This window comes from Anser brachyrhynchus, assembly GCF_964034855.1.
Source record: "Anser brachyrhynchus genome assembly, chromosome: 4".
Taxonomy (NCBI): Eukaryota; Metazoa; Chordata; class Aves; order Anseriformes; family Anatidae; genus Anser; species Anser brachyrhynchus.
The window spans coordinates 52,603,128-52,622,713 of record NC_137698.1 but is presented as its reverse complement, the minus strand read 5'-3'; the positions used below and the strand labels follow the sequence as shown (position 1 = coordinate 52,622,713).

Genomic DNA, 19,586 nt, shown 5'->3' with positions numbered 1-19,586 from the left:
CTGTTAGAGCACCTCACAGAAAGAAAGGAGAGAGAAAGAAGGCACCACTACCATGAGTATTATTTGTTTCTGTTGCTGTGAGAGAGGCAAGGCAATTTGTTTAGCTCTCAGCTGATTAACCTGGTGAGACATCTTGACAACAATACATCAGTAAATTGGTGTGCCATCCTAAGAAATTATACAACAAATTATCATTCATCCTATTACTGATTAAACCCATCCCTTTATCTGTCCATTAGGCTGACTGACACATTAACTAACATCAATGTCCCAGCACTAGCTGCGGGAGGATCCGTACCAAAGAAGTTTATGGCTTCTCCTCTTCCTGCTGCAGGCCACAATTAGAAAGACAACTGTTTAAGAACTCTCACAATTGTATTTTATTTGACATCAGCAATATACACTGGAGTATAATAGGAACAATTTTTGCACAATCTTTCTTGCAAGATGGATTTATTTTCCAAATACATAGATGTTCATTATACAGGAAGGTAACAGTTAAGCTGCACAATAGCAAAACAAGTTGACAGCTATCAAACCACCTTTTCAGTTTTTTTTTTAGTATAATCAGGTGACCAGCATTTAATATATGCATTCAAATAATTTAGTTAACCTCTGATTCTTCCAATCTTCCAGCCACATTGTTCCATGCAACAAAAATGTGCACAAAGAATGATGTAAAAGAACTCAACTCCAAGGCTTCCCTTGTTTTCATTTCTGTTTTTCCCCAGGTATGGGTCAACACAAAGGGATACACACCAGAATTTAGCATGGCACAAACTCTTGCAACATGCATCTAGGACAGTCACATATTGCAGAAGTAATAAATTATTGAAAGAAAAGTTAGGGGATTTGGGTCTTCCCTAAGTGGGTGTTAAAGAAGCATCTCTACTATGCTGCTTTAGTGGGTGTTTTCTGCATGCCACAGCTTTTACAGAAAACAAAGATTAAATACTTCAAAAAGCTTCATATCTTTCACTGGGAATATTTCTTACAATGGTCTAAGATTAAATGCAAATGCTTTGGTTGCAATGGACAGGGCTTCACAGGAAAAGAAAAGTTTAAAGTTAATTAAAATACCAGTAAATATTTTTTTTCCCAACTTAAAAATGACAGACAGCTATAGCACCTGCTGTAGCCACAGTAGAAATTCCCCTTTTCTTTTTGTTCCTTAGCTGGTACAGCCCTTACATTTTGAATTATTTACCAGCACAGAAATTAACACCTCCCAGCCTGACCCCCGGCCACCATGATTTGAGAATGCAGGAGAAAGTGTGGCCCTGCATTGTTTATTAGATGAACCAATTTTAGCAGCGAGGGGGAGGAGTCTTCAAGGCAACACTTCCCAACAAACCCCACAGCTCTCCCTCCCCATGTTCGTGGTCCCCCCCCCCCAGTGTTCTGGAGCATCCCAGCAGCTACTGGTCCCCTGCCCAGCCATGGGGCAAGGGAGCAAAGTCAGGGACAGGTCTGGAAGGAACCAAAACAGTACAAAAAGGAGCAGGACATGCTGAAGCATGGGTTTAGAGACTGTACATTTAGGAGGTTTTAAAATAGCTAACAAGCAGATCTTAAGCCTCAACTCTCATACCCTACCTCAGCAAAATGCCTAACAGTCTTTAGGCTCAGCTGTTCTTCCCCAGCATAGGGATACCTTCTCCTGCTGAACAGACGGCTTTACCAGGACTAAGTTCAGGCCTATTAGACCCCAGTCCCCACTCAGCAAGGCAATTACTGGCTGTGTTTGCTGCCTTCCCCAAATTTGCAAAACAGCCTGTGATCTCCATGTGTGCAGTGAAGAACCTTATTTTTTAAAAATGTAAATAAGACAGCAGGGGGACAGCAGGGGGGAGTCAGCTCAGTTATTTTCTTCACAAATACACAGCATAATAGGGAATTTAAAAGAAGTAAGAGTCAAAGAGAAAGCAACTTTTCAATGTTTAAGCTACAGGACAACTGATGGGGCAAAATAACTGTTCCTTTAAAAATTGGAGACGTTATTTTGCTTTTGAGGAAGCCCACATGCTGCTAGCATGGGCTTCAGGAGCAGAGCTTGTACAGCTGGACTTTTTTTTTTTTTTTCCTAAACCACTGCTGGACTAGGAAAACAACTACAGAAACCATGGATATTTATCAAGCAGCTGCACTAGGCATGCCCAATTTCATGTCAGTCCCACCACTCTCCATACCAGAGCATTTAGCAGATGTGCAAGGAGAAGACAAGAGTGCAGGACACCTTGACCCTCCTCTGAGATGTTCAGTACTGTTACAGACAGTATCAGCAGTGCTGAGCTGAAAGAAGAGCTTCAGCTCTAGTCTGCCCTATTGGGTACTCCAAGAGAGCATTTTCCATCCTGCCCCCAGTACTCTGAGGGCCCTGATTCATCACGGTATGGCTTGGAGGCATAGCAAGATGGATGCACCCCAGCTGGCAGTCACTGCTTGCTCAAATCCTTCTAGTCTTCCAGCCACAGCATCAGAAACCTTAGGACAGACTAAGGGTGCTGATCTGCAGGCAGGATTTGCAGTTGGTGTTGAATTCCACATCACACTCAGCCTATGCCTAAGCTACCCACTTGGGAAGGAGTTTAGGGGGCACTTTCATAAGTGGCTTAAGCCAGCATAAGATCTGCATCATCTCTAAAAGAGGCAGTCTCACTCTCCTTCATCACTTTTCTGACGACAGGTTCCTACTTTTCCCCACATCAGCAACATCAGAGCTCTCAAGCAGCCAAATGACGGGTTACGAACTCATCTTTTCCTTTCACAGGATCCATGCTATACATGTACCAAGGTTTTGGATATACATTTTCCAGCTACTTTAAATGCAACCACAGCCCACAAGCAGTTGTACTGACCACATTATCAGAAATGCTCAGCACTATAAAGCTTCCCATGAATTTAGGTATATGAAGTCTTTAGATTTTGTAGGGAGGTGACACTTCCGAAAACTGGCTGTCACTGTAATGAAAGCTTTTGTTGTGATTTTTTTCCCTCCTTCTGTAATTGAGTTAAACCAGAGGCAGGAATCTCTCTATTTGGTCTCTTAAACATAAATCAGGTTAAACAGTAGAAGTTTCAAAGTGCTTCATTACTGAAAATGAAATATTTGGAGTCCCCAAAAGATAAAGAATGTTATTGTTTACATTTTTGGTTGAGAAATTTTCTAAATCAGAGTGAAGCAAGGATATTTAATAAAACTCAATCTTTTCCCTTTACTATTCTGCCTCTTAATTCTTCCTGGCTATGGAAATACGCTTTTTAATGAAAACAACTTCAATGGAACATAAACGTTTCTAAGAAAACATTAGCAACTTGTTTTCTTTATTACTTTCTCATTTTACTTATAATGAAGAAATAATTATTTCTAGGCTGTTTCCTGCCAGATGCTGCTCTAGTACCTCTAATAGGACATATCTTAAAATAACTGCTTGGTAGCAAGAAACTAAATTTTTCATCCTTGCTGATGTTTTCCCTTCTCTTCCTTTTCTCTCTTAAAAAAACTTGTTTGACTCAAGCTCTTTCATAAATTCTGGCCTTCATGTATTTTTTGTCCATTATTTGTCATTGATGCAATTGACAAAATCGCCTTTGTAGAGGAAAAAAATGACCACATTGGGCACCTAAGGTTCAAGGAAGGCTGTGAGCCTCTGCTTTAATGCCAGAGGAGGCAGGGGAAGAATCCTACAGCTGTGGTTTCACAATAATTTTAATCCACCCCAAAACATAATCCCAGCCACCTTGCCACCTCCTTTGTACCAGCATTAACACAGTGAGCGAGATCAGAGAACTGATTCAGCTGCCTGCTAACCCAGCCAAAAGACCAAAAAAAGACAAACTTGCTTTTAGCTAGGCAAGCTATTTCAGCCAGTTCGCCATGACCACACCAGTACTTCTCACCACACAAAGCAGACAGCAAGAAGAAGGTAGGAGCACAGTTAGATAGTTTTATGGTAGAGTAATAATGTAATAATATGCTCGGTCTGATGCAGACTGCTTCAGAGGCTGGTAGTACATAAGCTAGCTCCCATCCACGATCCCTTCAAATATGGCTCAAGTACTCAAGGCCTAGATTAAGCAGCAGTGGATTCATCTCCACTATGAATTTGCTACTGGCATTGATCTGCAAAGGCATCCTTCCACATTATAAAAGGCTGCCTTAATGTAATTCTACAGGAACTCTGGTTATACCAAACTCCTCAAATCTCCACCACCAGTCTCGTGCTAGAAAGTGTTGTCTTAAGTTAATAAAAAATGAAATGCATGTACATACAGAAAAACTGATTTACTTAAATATGTTATGATGTATATTACTCATTTGATGACCTGGTAAAGTCTAGCAGGGAGATTTTCAAGCTTGCAAATGTAAAACAGACTGTGAAGTTACTGTATAGTGAGGAGGTTCAAAAACTACTATTAAAGTGCTTTGAAAGCACTTTAATGACACTCTCGTACATGTTCTTGAGTTCATTGTTCTCCATACTTGTGCATCTTTACTTACCATGGAGATGAGCCACCAGCACAAGATGACAAGGCAAGACAAATCAGCACTTAGTTTTGCAATGCATTGAACTCACAAGTCCAGCTGAGTGCTTCATACAGTCACCTGCTTCTTCTCCCAATCTCCAGCTAAGATTTTTCAAAGGACTAAAACATATTCCCATATAAAGATTATTTCTTTAAATGCTTATTTATGCCAACAAACCATCTATGTGGTTACAACATTCACTAAAATAGACCACAAATGGTGAAGTAGATCAACAACGGCAAGAGCAACTCAGGTCTCTGTTCCAGTTGAGGGTTAATTCAGTAGTACAATATTATTTTTTTTTTCCCATCAGGATCTTTTTCCTTGAAAATGCAGATATGAAGATAATAATAATAATAAATCCTTACCTCACATGGTGCTTTGCATACAGAAAGGTACTCTTTCAAAACAAAATTGCTTGCAAGTGTATCTTGAGCCTGCTTCCGTTACAATTCAGAGAATTCATATTATTTGAATGTTTTTATATATATGTATCCAGGCTGTGATCACATTAGTATTTTTAAATACTAAAATTATGCTACTATTTAAAGAGATCAATTTATAGCTGATGGGAGTTTGGATGCTTTTTCTAAAAAGGGAGTCTCCAAGGCTTTTTTTTTTCCCCCTCTCCGTTATTTTTATTTTAAAGATGACATGACACTCTTGGTTTCTCAGGAAAGAAGGAAAGCAAATAGAATTATGACCAGAAAACATAGTGAGCTGCAGTGGATAGTAACTGGTTTGCTTTGAAGTAAGCTCTTTCTGGTGAAATAATATAAAAAAGAATAAGGAAGTGTAAGAGAGATCTGTAGATGCATTAAGTTATGGACTAGAGGGTAAAACTAATCAATTCTGAAAAGGATACCCACCGCATTTTCAAATCCACATGAAAATAAAGTATGGTTTACAAGTTCTATCTATCTTACAATAATTGCTTTTTCATTCCCTCCAGTTAAGAACACAGTAATTAACATTAGCAAAGAGAGAGCTTTTCCAAATGCTCTGTACTTCTCACTACTCACACTTGCTTAGAATGTGCCAAAAATTTACTTTCAAAGTCTGATGTACTCAGAACATGCTGAAACTGCAGAACCACACTCATATTCTCCAAAAAAGCTACGACTTGTTTCTGAGACCTACAAATGAAGACTATAAAAATTAGTGTGTATCAGACTCTTCCAAAATGATGCACTTTTCCTTCCAGGAGAACCAGTAGGCCTGATTTCCCTTCCACTGAACCATCTGGTTTTACCCATTGGATCTGCACTAAGAAGTTTTATTTATGCAATTCTGCTCCTTCAACTTCTTAATGTACTGATTTATGTTTGCCAGACCATCCAGAGAAGCGCATCCCATCCTCCACTTTCCACTGACCTCATGCAAACTTACTGAGCCACATATCTCTGCTGTTCTCTAATACTTCTAAAACTTTGATCATCCTTGGCTTTGTCCATGTCATCATTAAATGCTATATGTCACCTAGCTTTCAAAACAATGCATTTGCCATTTTTCTTAATCCATGATTTTAACTTTAGAATTAAACAAATCCAAAAGCAGTGTTTTTCAGCTGTCTGTATTGTAATTTATAACTTTATTAGCCATACAACAGCTATCCATTTTAGTGGAAGCTATTGGAATTTGGGGGGAGAGTGTGCTACAGAAGAAACCACGCTCCAGCTTCCCACACTAAAATTCTCCTAGAAAATCTCCTGCAGCACCTACAAGAAAGTGTCCCAGGTGGCCAGTATGTCTCTTACACAACCTGTGTGTTCTTTTCTTCTGCTTTGGCCTTCCCCTCCACTACCAACAGCACAAGGGATATACACTGTACATTCTGATGTTCTGACACAACATACATGCAACTTCACTACCTCATAAGGTGCACTGTGTCAGAATGACATACAGGAGGTATGCAAAAAAATTGAAGGAAAAAGAATTCTGCACTTATTAAAAGTAGCTAGTTCATTTTTCTCTGGAAATAACTGGTTAAATCCTATTACATATAATTAATTGGCTTTCCCAATTTTTTTTCCAAGTCCATCCTGAGTCATAAAAATGATGAGATGCCCAAGACTATGCTTGAGCTCCCTGTAATCAATAACTTTTAGCTCCTGTTAACGAAGAGCTCTAGTCACATTCCTTATTAAATTATTTGCTTCTTTCATTCAATTATCATATCGTCTACTTGCCTGATTGCAAGGTAATGTAGACTGAATGACTTAATTTACAAAGTCTGCTTTTTTTCATTAAAAACACATGGGAGAAGAAATCCAGAGCACCTCAGAAATGTGCCATTGACATCCATTCGATGGAGACAAGTCCCTTCTGTAGGGACAAAGACAGACTCCAGTACTGCTGCTGAGCTCTAAGAGGGCTGGGCTCTGGGTTTGCCTCTTTACTTGAGTTCATCACTTTAGAAATTGCAGTGAAAATTCTCAATAGCATGCCGAGAGAAATTTGACCTTGCACAACTTGGCCTTACAGTTGACTATGAAATACACTTCAACACCTGTGAAGACAATCTTCTTGAACTGAGTTTTCAACCAGTTTTCTCAAATGACTGCATCACTGGTTGGGGCTGCATCACTGAAATCTGTGGGAGTTTTGCTATTGGTAACAATGTCTCCGAGGAAACAGCAGTTAGTGGAGATTGATCTCTGTTTCCTGGTAAGGAAGGCTCTCTATACAATTTACTTTCCTGGTTATAAAGATGACTATCCGAAGCGATCGGTTAAACGACTGTGCTTCTGTCAAAAAAAAAAAAAAAAAACGTTCGACAAAACCAATATTAAAAAAATAAAAAATAAAAATCCTGTAAAGCTCATCTCACTCAAAACCATCCCTAGTAACCTATCTGGTCACTGAAATGACACCTGCAACACTCTCCCTTGTGATTTTTGTTACCAGGGTTGAACATTTGGCCCTCTATATTTAGCATATTCCTGCCTTGCTTTTTTTTTTCTTGTGCTTCTAAATTACACAGTATTCAGAACCAGACAGTATTTCTGAGTATACTGCAGGCTGTTTACTGTTTCTGATCACTCCAAAAGGAGATTAAATATGATGCAAAAAACACTTTTAACAATAACCTCCTATCTACATTGTCCTTATGTACTTCAGAAAGCTAGTTATGATAATTTCTTCATACACAGGAACACAATAATGTAGCACAGTACAATAAATTAGTCCTAGACTCGATGAGAATTTTTATATCTCATTTTGAATATTAACATGCAAGTGTTGGAAGGTAATTCAGAAATATATTGACAGATTAAAAACATTTGTTCTGAGATATGATTAAAAATTTCTTCTAACATGGAAGCATAGAAATTAATAACTGGAATTCTATTAATTTTTGCAATCCTTTTCTCCTCCTTATAAGTCTTCAGTATGAAACAGGACATACAAATGAATTCAAGTAGCACATTTAGATTGACCTTGGTCAAATAGGCTGAACCAGTGTTGATCCTACTGAACAATGCACCAAAAAAGCTGATTATATGAGCAGTATAGGGGGTTGGGTGGAAAGGAAGAGACAGCTATTTCTCGTGAATCGTTTAAAGCTCTGTCTGAGAGAAAACATCCTTGTTTTTCATCAGAGAGAAAAGCAAAGAATAACTTCAGTAACGTCTGGAGCAAACACTAGGTTCCCAACACATACAAAGCCATTGTTCTTTATAGTAGGAAAAATATATCTCTTGTGCAATTATGATCAGCAATTGGCAAAGGATTAATTTTGTTTCTTCTTCACAAAATAAACAAACCATCTCTTGGAGAGTACCTTCTATTCTGACAATCTATAATAATGTGACTAAATTAGGGAAGAAACTGTCACAGGTCCTAGTGATACCTCCAAAGATGCAAACTACTGCAGCTAGACAACCTGCACGGGTGCTCCATTTCTGTTTCTGTGCTGTGGCACGTGTAATGGTTTTCCAAGGAGTGTTGTTGGAAAGGACCGTGCCTAGCCTCTTGAGAATATCACTTAACTAAACAAAAAAAATTAAGGTAACTGTTTATATTATTACATCTTAATAAAGTCAGGTAAGACATCCCAAATCCTATACATCCTGTCATACACATTCTAATGCTATACATGAAGTAGTAGACTGGGATCCACACTACATACTGTAAGACACATTTCTTGCATTATCCCAGGTCCTGTAAGCTGGCAGGTCAGATCCACAAATATGAAATAGCTATAAAATTTGGACAGATAGAACGAGGCACAGAGATATGGTCACTGTACACTGATTCTTGTCCCAACTCAGTCTAGGGCAGTCTCATGCGTGATCTCAATCATCAGATGCTTGTGATTTCCATCAGTCTCTCAGTCACTCGACCACTACTTGGGCAGAGAACCCCACAACACTCACCTTATCTGCCCCCCAGCATAAAACTTTGACAATGGGCTATCAATCTGCTACACAAATTAACTGAAGATAAGAATTAGCCCACTTGAAGGAGAATCAACTGCTTCCCGACCCTTTAAAGGCATGGTGAGATCACAGCTGAGAATTTGATTTTTCATTTGTCACCTGCACAGAAACAGTAGCCATTTGCCTAGCCAGATGGATCTGTGCAAACATGTTTAGATTTATTGCCAGCATATCTTCTACCCGTTCTAGTGAAAAGAACAATGCAGATAACATTTTTATCATGTTTAAACCATACACATTTTTGTTGTTGTTTTAATAAAGACAGGTAATTGCCTGCTTGCATATTGAGCCACTAAAGAAAGCACCTATCTATACCATAGCATAAGAGAAACGAATTGACCATAAATATACCTTGTGTTCCACCCTGCTTCGCCTAGAAGCATTCTTCTCCTATTTATGTCACAACGTTCCTTCAGAAAAGGGTGTCTTGCGTTCACTCAAAGATGTGCCATAGCCACGCTCATCAAAGCGCTGGAAAATGTGTTTTGCTCGATTCTGGAGCTACTTCAAAATTTGTTGAAAATTTAACTTGAAACAAATATTATATAAAAGAGGGGGAAGAAATAAGTGTTCAAAGGAAATCAGAGGAGTGTGACTGAAAAATATGGAAAATAAATAAACAAAAAACAACAAACCCAAAAGCATCCAAAGGAAAGAACAAAATTCAAACAGTTGAACACTGTGGGCCTGGTTGCCTTCTACCTCAACAGATGTAATTTAGGAATAAATCCACTCAAGCTGGTCAGCAAAGTTTAAGAAGAATCACATTTAAGATCACCTTACCAAACAAAAAACTCAAATTTTGAGAATTACATCAGATTTCAGATTTTATAAGGTTCACTCATTCCTATTTTAAGTGAGAATTTCCCAGGTTGCAATGCAAAATAATGCTTAGTAAAAATATATGGAGCTCTACAACTCCTTTGCATAACTTTTCTGGAGTTGCACTCTCCCAGGCTGGACTCCGTTTTCTCGTTCCACTGCTCATTTTTCCCCCATTCTGCCAATTTTAATCTAGCAGGGAAAGTCCTTTTCTAGCAAGTACTGTCAAAATATTCAGGACATAGGCCTTGCACTCAAAGAATGCAATGCTGTGTCCAGACAGCGGTGCTAAGTGCCTCAGGGATTTGTGGTAATCAGCATGCATAATTCCTAGCAGTCAAGATGTGTTCCACTGCACAGTTGTGCACCTCTGCCTTTGATTTTTTCCCTCTGCATGTTCCTCCCAAAGGCGAGCAGTCTGTCTGAAGAGAGTGATGGTTCACTGCTAGCTGAAGGGAGGAAGACAATTCTGTTACCTTTTACTCTGGAAAGACTTAACTAATTATCCCCAATAACTCCAGCCTTTACAACGGGAAAGTAGCACACAGCTTTTATAAATAAGAATTATTGACTTCTTTTTTAAATAGTTTCAAAAGAAGAAACTCTGCATCAAATGTGAGTATAATTTAGGAACTACTACATAGCAGCAAAACTACATTAGACTTTCTGATTTTTCCATGGTATCCTTGGATAGATACACCACCCAGTAGACCATGTTAAATGCTCCAAAGGTAACAGGAAATAAAATGCGTGCATATTTGTCTATCTTACTAGTGCCAGAGTGGGAGGCAGGGGGAGCAGGTGGTGTGACAGCCGATGGTTTTGCAGATGCTCCTAACGTATTAGGTGTGGTGGTCTGAATCTGCTCCAGTCTAGATCCAAGCAAGTGCTGAATGGAAGGGGATCCAGCTGTGGCATGCTGGGATACAAATCCAGTTAAAATTGGGGTAGAAGGAGGAGCTGGAGGGGTAGCTCTTGCAGAAGATAATGTCTCTGATGCATTGATGCGTGTAAAAGGGTTGGGACTTGATGCAGAAAGAGAGTGGGGTGTAATGTCAGAAGACCCCTGAGCTACTGAGGGAGTCTGGATAGAGCTGTGCCTTGTGTCAATTCGGCTCCCACCATCAGCTTCTGACTGTACTGTGGCATTCGTTCTTTTCCTCACATTTGAATTGGCATCTGTACTCTGCAAAGTTACAAAAAAAATACTAGTCATTCCTAAAACAAACACTTAAACAGAAGCAATGGAAACTTTATAGTCAAGTATTAACTGAATAATACTCACAAATATCAATAGTAGCTTGATCCTGAAGCACAAAAATACCACATGCTCACGGAAATAGGTTTCATAGCATATAAAGTGATAAACAAGAATTCCTTTTACCTGTGGCTGTAATACCAAGGTGAACATATCCAACACTTCACACTCCATGTGATGCGGTACCTATGTAAACTTAGTAAGATGAGGCTAAGCATTCTTGGGTTGGGATTTTTTCGGGCTCACCACCAAATAAAATTGTCTGATGCTTGCTTATTTATCTGATAATATACAAATATTCTAGAACTGACTTACCAGCCATGATGGTTTAACTTCTGCTTTTCATCTCTGCAAAAGTAGCTACCATATATTAGGAGCTCTAGTTTACCTTATTTAGTAAATGATATTAAAATTCTAGTATTTACCAAACCAAGTTACCCCTTTCTTGTTCTTTCAAAAAAAAAAGTCAATGCTTTTTCACATCAACCACAGGCAATAAATTATCCAGCTGCAACTGAACCAGTGAATAAATCAGTCTTTCATCAACTACTTCTTTCCATTAATTAACTAAGAAAAGTGGTGAATTCTCCATTACTCGATGTCTTCAGGCAAGTCCGGATGTCATTCTGAAAGATATATTTAAGCCAAATAGTACTTATTAGGCTAGATGAGAAACTAAAATACAGATAAGGATGTACAGATGGCAAATCCAGCAGGTTTTAATATTTTACTGACTTCTGAGACTGGGACTCGGGCTCTGTCCTTTGTATTTAAGAGGAAGCCTAACATCTCCTGAAGCCCCTTCAGGAAGGGTACCTGAAAAGCAGTCTTTTAAATCACCATCTCTGCACTTTTTTTAGATATATGAATAACGTTTTGCACAAAGGCCCACTGCTTTTCAGGAAACATGGATTTATTCACGGGTAGGGTATACATGCTCAACAGCAGCAATGCAGGTGTAATGACAGGACTAAACAATCCCTTGTTATATGCATCAAAAATCATATTTTGCATATCTCTGATATACTCTTCCCAAGCATTGCCCTGTACCACCTCAGGCTGCTGTGTCTTTGGCTCCATTACTTCCCTTTTCCCCAGACCAAAGAACCCTGCCAAAGATCACAGCACAACAAAGAGAGAAAGCAGGCAGCAATCCCCTCCTCCCTCCTTCATCCAACAACGATTCTCTCCACCGAGTGCCAGAGCAGTAACGGAGAATAACTGGGGTATTATTCAAGGTACTAGTGCCTTGAACAGTGAGAAGAGTGACAACCATGTCTGTCTGCTGCATCAGTTGTGCTTAGCTATTTTGCTTAAGAAAATACAGAAACAGGAGCTGAAAAATATCTGGAAAAAAAAAAAAAAGAATACAGAATAATAATAATAAATTGCTTGACATGTGCAGCACTCCCGTTATGACCAGAATGCCAGTCCCAAATTCTGTTCATTGCAGTACAAATCAATCACTGGCAATACTGCTGGCTTGAATTTGTGTGAAGCTGTCGCATATACAGTCATGAATAGCAGCCAGTTCACGGCTGATGTATTTGCCAGCTCATGGTTGATATATTAAAGAATCCCTCTTAGGTTTCACAGTTTTCCTTCCTGCATAGAAGTGTGTCGATATGTTTTCTTTATTTTTATGCATCTGCAATCCAAAGAAGCAGAGGACTGGAATTACTGCATAAACACCAGAGGAAACGTGTGTTTCCTGAAAGAAACGCTAATTGTACTGTTTGAAAGAGAAGCCTGAGTCACTATTTGGGAAGCGCAGAAGTACACACAGGTGTGCAGTTTGGATACTTTCACACTAGGGTTATCAATGACCCAGGAATAGTAAAGCATCTTTTTGAGACTGCTAAATTTAAATTCTAAAATACAATCAGGACAGGAGTGTTTGCTATACATTTGGTAATACCTGACACAGTGCTGCATATCACTCGAAGGCTTGAAAAGGTAAGTAGATGCAAGTCATTGATGCTAACTGACCAAAATAACAGCTCTGTGCTACAGAGGGGCTGGCACTAGAGTCACTCAGAAGAGGTGAGTTTACCTGTCATGCACTGATCCTTGGACAACCTGGTTTTGTTTAGCCCTTTGCAGCCAGTATTCCAGCCCACAGGCTGGGACAAGGGTTATGAAGTAGACCTGCTCTGTAGCTTGGACAAGATGTGTCACCTGTTTTCAACAGCCACCTCAGTGTCCTTCCCTTCTGTGCATCAACTACAGACACTGGTATGACAGACAGGTAAGAGCCAGGCTCCTTTGCACACTGTAGTCACCTCTGGTTCTTCTGTGGGCGTTTGCTTCCATCCATAGAAATACACAATACCTCCTCTTCCCCTGCTACTCCAGCTGTCATCCAAATAACCAAATAGGGCTGGTTGCTATTTAACCCTCTACTCATGTCCCATTGCAGTGTTTGGTCAAGAATAAAGTTATATGTATACCATTTCAAATGTTCAAAATGTGTAACTAAAATCCTAGTGAGTATTTTTTTCTTGCCAATAGTACACAAAAAAGTCCATTACTTCAGGAACCTAACATTTAGAGAAACCCAGTTTCTGCCTAAGTACATGTAGATGTACTAATGTGCATGTGGAACCAGAATAGACAACCTCATAAGATATCACAACATAGCACTGCATAATAAGCCTACAAAATAAGGGTGCATTCCTTGTTAATTCTCTGAAAATCGCCTTCCAAGTGCTTGGAAATATCATTTCTAACTTCTGTGCTCTAACTTGCTCCACAGTTAACAGATCACTGAAAAAGAGTTGTTCTTGTTTGATGTCATAGTTTGGATTTGTGTTCTTGAATTAAACCTTGTCCTTGAAATGCACTGGAATAAGCACCTTGTAGGGAGAAAGATATTACATTACACATGGAAAGGCAGGGGCTTTGACCATTGCTGGAGCAGCTAGTTAAGCAATAGTGTTCTCTCTAGCAGTGCTGGGAGCAACTTCAATATTGGAGACAGAAAATCTCCTGGGGAGATGCTTAGCTCCAATACCTCACACATCCCTGAAGCCCTTTCTAAGGGGAGCATGTTCCAGCTCCTCCTGTACCCAGTAGGATTTGCAGAATCAGCATGCACTGAGGAAACAAAAAATGGAGCAGTGGGGAAAGCTGCCCACCTCTCACCAGCACAGTTGTGAGTGGTGAGCACCTAGCTCAGTGCCCTGCCAAAGCTGAGCAGGATGCAAGCTGATTCCCAGGGTGGCCTTACCAGTACAGTGCCCACCAGCTCTCTCCACAAACTGTTTCTTTGCACATGCCGTATTCAAGACTACCTCATGACAATAGCTAGTTCTCCTCCTTCATAACTCTCACACATCTCTCATTCTTTCTTTTCTCCAGTTGAAAAATTTCTAACAAAAATTCTTGTTACTGGTTTGTGGTGGTGTATCATAGTATACTTGTGACCCTATATTCTCCTTTATCAAACGTTATCAAGATCATTCATTTCTTCCTACATTAATTTATTCCTTCTGTCTACTGATGCCATCTCACAGCCCTACATCATCTGAAGATTGCATCATTCTACTACTGCCTTGTGCCAAGGTCACTAATAAAAACGTTAAACAAGGTTGATCCCACAGCCAAGTATTAAAGAACCAAATTGCAATGACATCAGCAAAAGTCAGACTAATCACTACATTACAAAACATACTAAAATGCTACATTTGGTTTGTATTAAGGAAAACATTCACAGATATTTCAGTTATGGTGCATATCCCTAGTAAAAGGACATTGTGATAATCTGAACAACAAAAATGATATATGTGATGTAAAACGCTTGCTGCTTCCTAAAAATATTTTACTTTTGTTTGTTTGCTTGCTTTATATAACAGTAAGAAACACAAAACTACTGCCAATTGGTAGCTTTTAGTTTGGAGGCATCAGAACAAGAAATAGAACATGAAAATCAAATGGAAGCCAAATTAAATGCAACCCAAGAAATGAAGGGAAAGATTCCTTTCCAAGGGCAAGTCAGGCAAACACTCAATTATCCTGAAACAACACAGAGCTGCTGTGCTACTCCAGATGGGGCTCCACAGGAAACACTGAGTCCACATTTTTTTACATTCTCACTCTGGATTCTGAAAGGAACTGATTTTCTAGAGACATTTGGGTGAGATTTTTGGGAGACTTTTAGCATGCTGTAGCTCAGGAATGACAAATGGGAGTCTGGAAGCTCTCATAAAATGCAACGTATCACAGCATACAAAACCTGCCTTAGTATGCTTGATAAAGATTGCCTTTTTATAAAGCAGGCCAACTTAATGCTTATGGCAACTGACACCTCACCCTTCCTTTGAAACAGCCTGTCATTCTGACCTTTCCAACCAGCTCCACAATTCACAACCACTAGCAAACCACAAGCGGTACGTACTCTGCTTTACTGTATCTTACCCCAAGAGGATACCGTCTTTCATAAGAGATTCATAATCGCTATTCCTTTCTGTCCAAACAAGTATTTCATTAGTCCAAAAAAGTGTATGTAAAGAGATTTAAGGAGCACCCACCCTATGTGTTAGCATACTCAGACCAGAGAGGCAGGGGGACATGGAACAGGACAGGAGGTTCAAATTCTGTCAGGCAGGGAAATAACTCATTCTGTTCATATCTCCCAGCTCTCCAACATGGGACGCACCTCTGCCTCCCTATTTGTTGAAAACACTAGAACACGTTAGTTGTAAATAGCAGTTCCTGAAGCCCAAGTTTACACATCTGAAGCCCAGAGAAATGCAAATTAAAGGCCTCTTCCATAATGCTCCATCTGGCTGGGACTTGGCTCCCTGGATTTGAGATTTCAGCATTGCTCCCTCAGAGACCTCCATCTCCTGAGGCATCGGGTGCATACACAGGACCGAGATCCCACCATCTCTCTGGATGGTGTGCTACAACATCCAAGTTCTTTAGGTAATCTGTGTACTGAAACTAAAGAATCAAGCACAAACCTCACTGCAGCTTGCAACAAAGAGGTGTGATCATATGATTTACAGCTTAGAGCAGAGTATGTCAAGATTTTCGCCAAGATGTAGCCTTCCAATATACCAGTGCAAAAGCATGTCACACAAGTGACTGGTAATTCCCAGCACTTCAGCTAAGAATTGTTTTAGCTCAGGGGTTTGGTTGTTTTTACCTGCCCCAAATAATAATATTAGACATATCCTAATTTACGTGAGGTGATAACAGATTTCCACCAAATTTGATACTAACCCCATTAATATGGAACCAGATTTGGAATAATCTAAGCCCCACCATTCCATTGATCATTATATCATGATCAATGAAACAACATGCAGTATTGCAAACAACTTTAGAAATATTTACTGCATTAAAAAGCAGAGAGATCTTGCTTTAATTTTAAGCAATACATACTATTTTGCAGGGTTTTTTTTCTTTAAAACAATTTTAACTGAAATTGGGAAAAATACGTTCAGTATGAATTCTTCCTAGGTAGAGAGCCCTGATGCAAGATGCCTTTTTTTGCTAGTCCCAGAGCAGAAAGTCCATTTTATCTGACTTAAAGATAGGATAACTAAACAAACCTCCTTGCAGGCATGTGTAAAACGTGGTAATTAATGCTGCTTCCTTCCCTTGACAAGTAGATTCACAAGCAATTGACTGTGAATAATAAAATGAAGGATGGTGTTAGCATACTTTAAAATAAATCTATATGATCTATTGTTAAATACTATGGCAGATTCATGGAGCAAGATTGATGGTAAACTTCTGTGATAAAATGTATAGACGAAAAAGCTTCCTATCACAATAAATAAATAAATAAAATCCACTCACAGATCATTTCCTTTTACATTTAAGCTCAACTTCGATGGATACTGCTATTTACTACCACACGAGAATGATGCACAAACATGAGTCAATCTAACCTCTTCAATATTTAACAAGGTTGGCACACTATAAACAGCTGCTCACATAATGTGGAAATCCTGCAACATTCTCTAAGCCTATATAAATCTTGACTTGAGCCAAAAAGTAAAGTACCGCATTGTTTTGTATGTATTGCCAGTTTTTCGACAAGCGAGCCAACTTTGCACTTCAATGAAATCAGATTGCAAATTTAGCATGAACTGAAGTAGTCTGCAGCAGCTGAGCTGAGATTCATGGGAATGGGATCATCAGCACAGCAATACACAATATTGAACTGACAAACTTAGTCATCTTGTTACAGAACAAAGAGAGGTGGTAACAGCCACAGTACATCTTTCCTATGATAAGGCCAACCTAGAATCTGTAAAACAAACAAGAACACTATTTAGAAGTCACATGCCAAGTTCTAGGGGGAACACGGTAATGATAAAAGCAAATGCCAGGATATCAGGCAACTTCATCCTGTGATTGTATTTAAGAACATGAACACAAAGAATGCTGAAAGCTTTTGAGATATTCTTGTCTTGGTACCACTATACAGTTATCTCCTTCATACATCTCAACAGCATCTTCCTATATCCTATTTGTGCTCTACGTAGCAGCTTTCAATTATTCCCTGCAGTTTTTAATTTGTTTGTAATGTATACTATAGATACATCCTGTTGGGATTGGAGTCCAAAATAAAGCAGGTCCTACTGGCCAGCCTAACACAGATTCAGTAGTACTTGACATTAAAATCCTCTTCACAGGCCTCTGGCTTCTAGGGGACACAGCCATCACCAACTGCTTATGAGCAGGTACACGCTGGAACTAGGGCCACGCATTTGCAATGTAATGCAGAGCTGCTATTCTAATCAGCTCCAGCACACTGTGGAAAACAATTCAGCAGTCCTGGGGTTAGATACGTGGACACTTCAGTACCTCTGCTCAGCCTCATCCTACCACAGACTCTCAGAGGAACATTATGCAAGGTCCCAGGGCTGCTTTTACACCATTTGTTTACTGAAACAGGGAGCTCAGCGGTGCATGCCAATGCATTTTCTAGATCCTTAGCACATCTTTGACGCAGGATTTCACTGAAACGGTATCTCTTTAGGACAAAGTACAATATTTAAAGCAGTATCTTCTACCTTCTCAAGGATAAATTCACAGTGGAATTTATAAGTGACAACATCACCATCCGGTACCAATCCTAAGTATCCAATGCCTAGAAGCAGCAGAGAGCTAACACTTTGACATCCAGCAAGCAGCTGTCAAAGCTGGGGAGAAACGCCCTAGGTAAGAGCAGAGTTGAAATTACATGCCTTTAGAGTAGCAGGCATCAAACTCTATCCGGCACTCTAGGCTCTGAGCTCTTTCCTGAGGCTAGATAGCTAAGTCACTCTATGAAAAGATACAAAAAGACTGTGTCCCTCTCTACAGTAGCCCAGCACCCAGGATGGGAACCTGTGTTTGGTGAAAGATGACCACTTCTGAAATCTGCCCAGACTGTGGCAGGGATATCAGCCTAGGTCTCCCACCTCTCAAGTGCTTACCCACCAGGCTACTGGATATCCCATGACAAGTGGTTCTCATTTCCTTCCTATAGAAGTTGCGTTCTGCATTCTTCAATCTCACCCTCCCATTGCATTGAAAGCCCAGACAAGCTGACCCCAGAATCAGTTCCTCTCATTCTCCTCAGCCCTATATAAATCATTTAACAGAACAAGAACAGCTTTCAATAAGAGCTTAGCAAACATCCCATGCACTACCTCGTAAGTATTCTGGTTACTAAAACAGTTCTCTGAGACAGAACAGGCAGGACATAAGCCTGCTCAGACTCCAAGATGAAGCACAGTAGGTATTTCTCCCACCTAAGATTCATGGCAAATGCTCTGGAAGCAACAAGACAGTTCTGTACGCCTACCCAGGGAAATTTAGTAATTAAGCCTTTTAGGTGCCTAATCACCATTTTAGGCACTTAATGTCCTCAGATTAAAAAAAATAAATAGATTAATAGGGTACCATGATCAGAGCAGTTTTAAAGTCACACAGAAGAGAATTATTTATTAGAATAATCAAGCATAAAATGAAGAGGTATTACTATAATGGAATGAAAAGTGAACAGTAAACAAACATCTTTATGCCTCAATATTGATCTTGCAAGACTAAGATTAGAATCTTTTGTGACAGCATTATTAAGCCTTCAATATGACACAGATAAATTAATATATTGGAAGATCAGTAATCTGCTATACAAAAGCACAGGTTTCCAAAACTGAGGGATCTCCGTTAATTCATAGAAAAACTCACACAAAAAAAAAAAAATTGGAAGGCTTAAAGCAACCAAGAGTCTGGCATTACATACTGTTTATCTGCAATATGAATATTGTTTGTGTGGTAATTAAGTAATATTTTCCTATTAAACTCTACTACAGTGTTTTTTATCCTTTCCATTCCTTCCTAAGAAAACAGTCTGTTCTTTTGGGAGGACATTACATAGCCTGCCAAATTCACACCATTTGACATTTACCAGGGAAGTAGCATGTTGTCATCAGTGTAAATAATGCTGCTTGTCCCAATTCCCACTGAGTCACCATATTGCCATGCTGCTAGCAAATGCACAACTTGGAGGAGAAATCTACCATGTTTTACTATT

The 19,586-nt window shown here is 39.4% G+C and overlaps 1 protein-coding gene across 11 annotated transcripts in view; it reads right to left on the bottom strand.

The window, feature by feature from the left end:
• Positions 1 to 356: 356 nt before the first annotated feature.
• GABRA4 (gamma-aminobutyric acid type A receptor subunit alpha4) overlaps positions 357 to 19,586 on the bottom strand; it is a 55,212-nt gene continuing 35,982 nt past the window's right edge. For all 11 annotated transcript variants that reach the window (XM_080590031.1, XM_080590037.1, XM_080590036.1 and 8 more), the window contains one exon: positions 357 to 10,975. In XM_080590031.1, the coding sequence (XP_080446157.1) occupies positions 10,442 to 10,975 (534 nt within the window). In that variant the 3' untranslated portion in view covers positions 357 to 10,441. The remainder of the gene's footprint in view (positions 10,976 to 19,586) is intronic.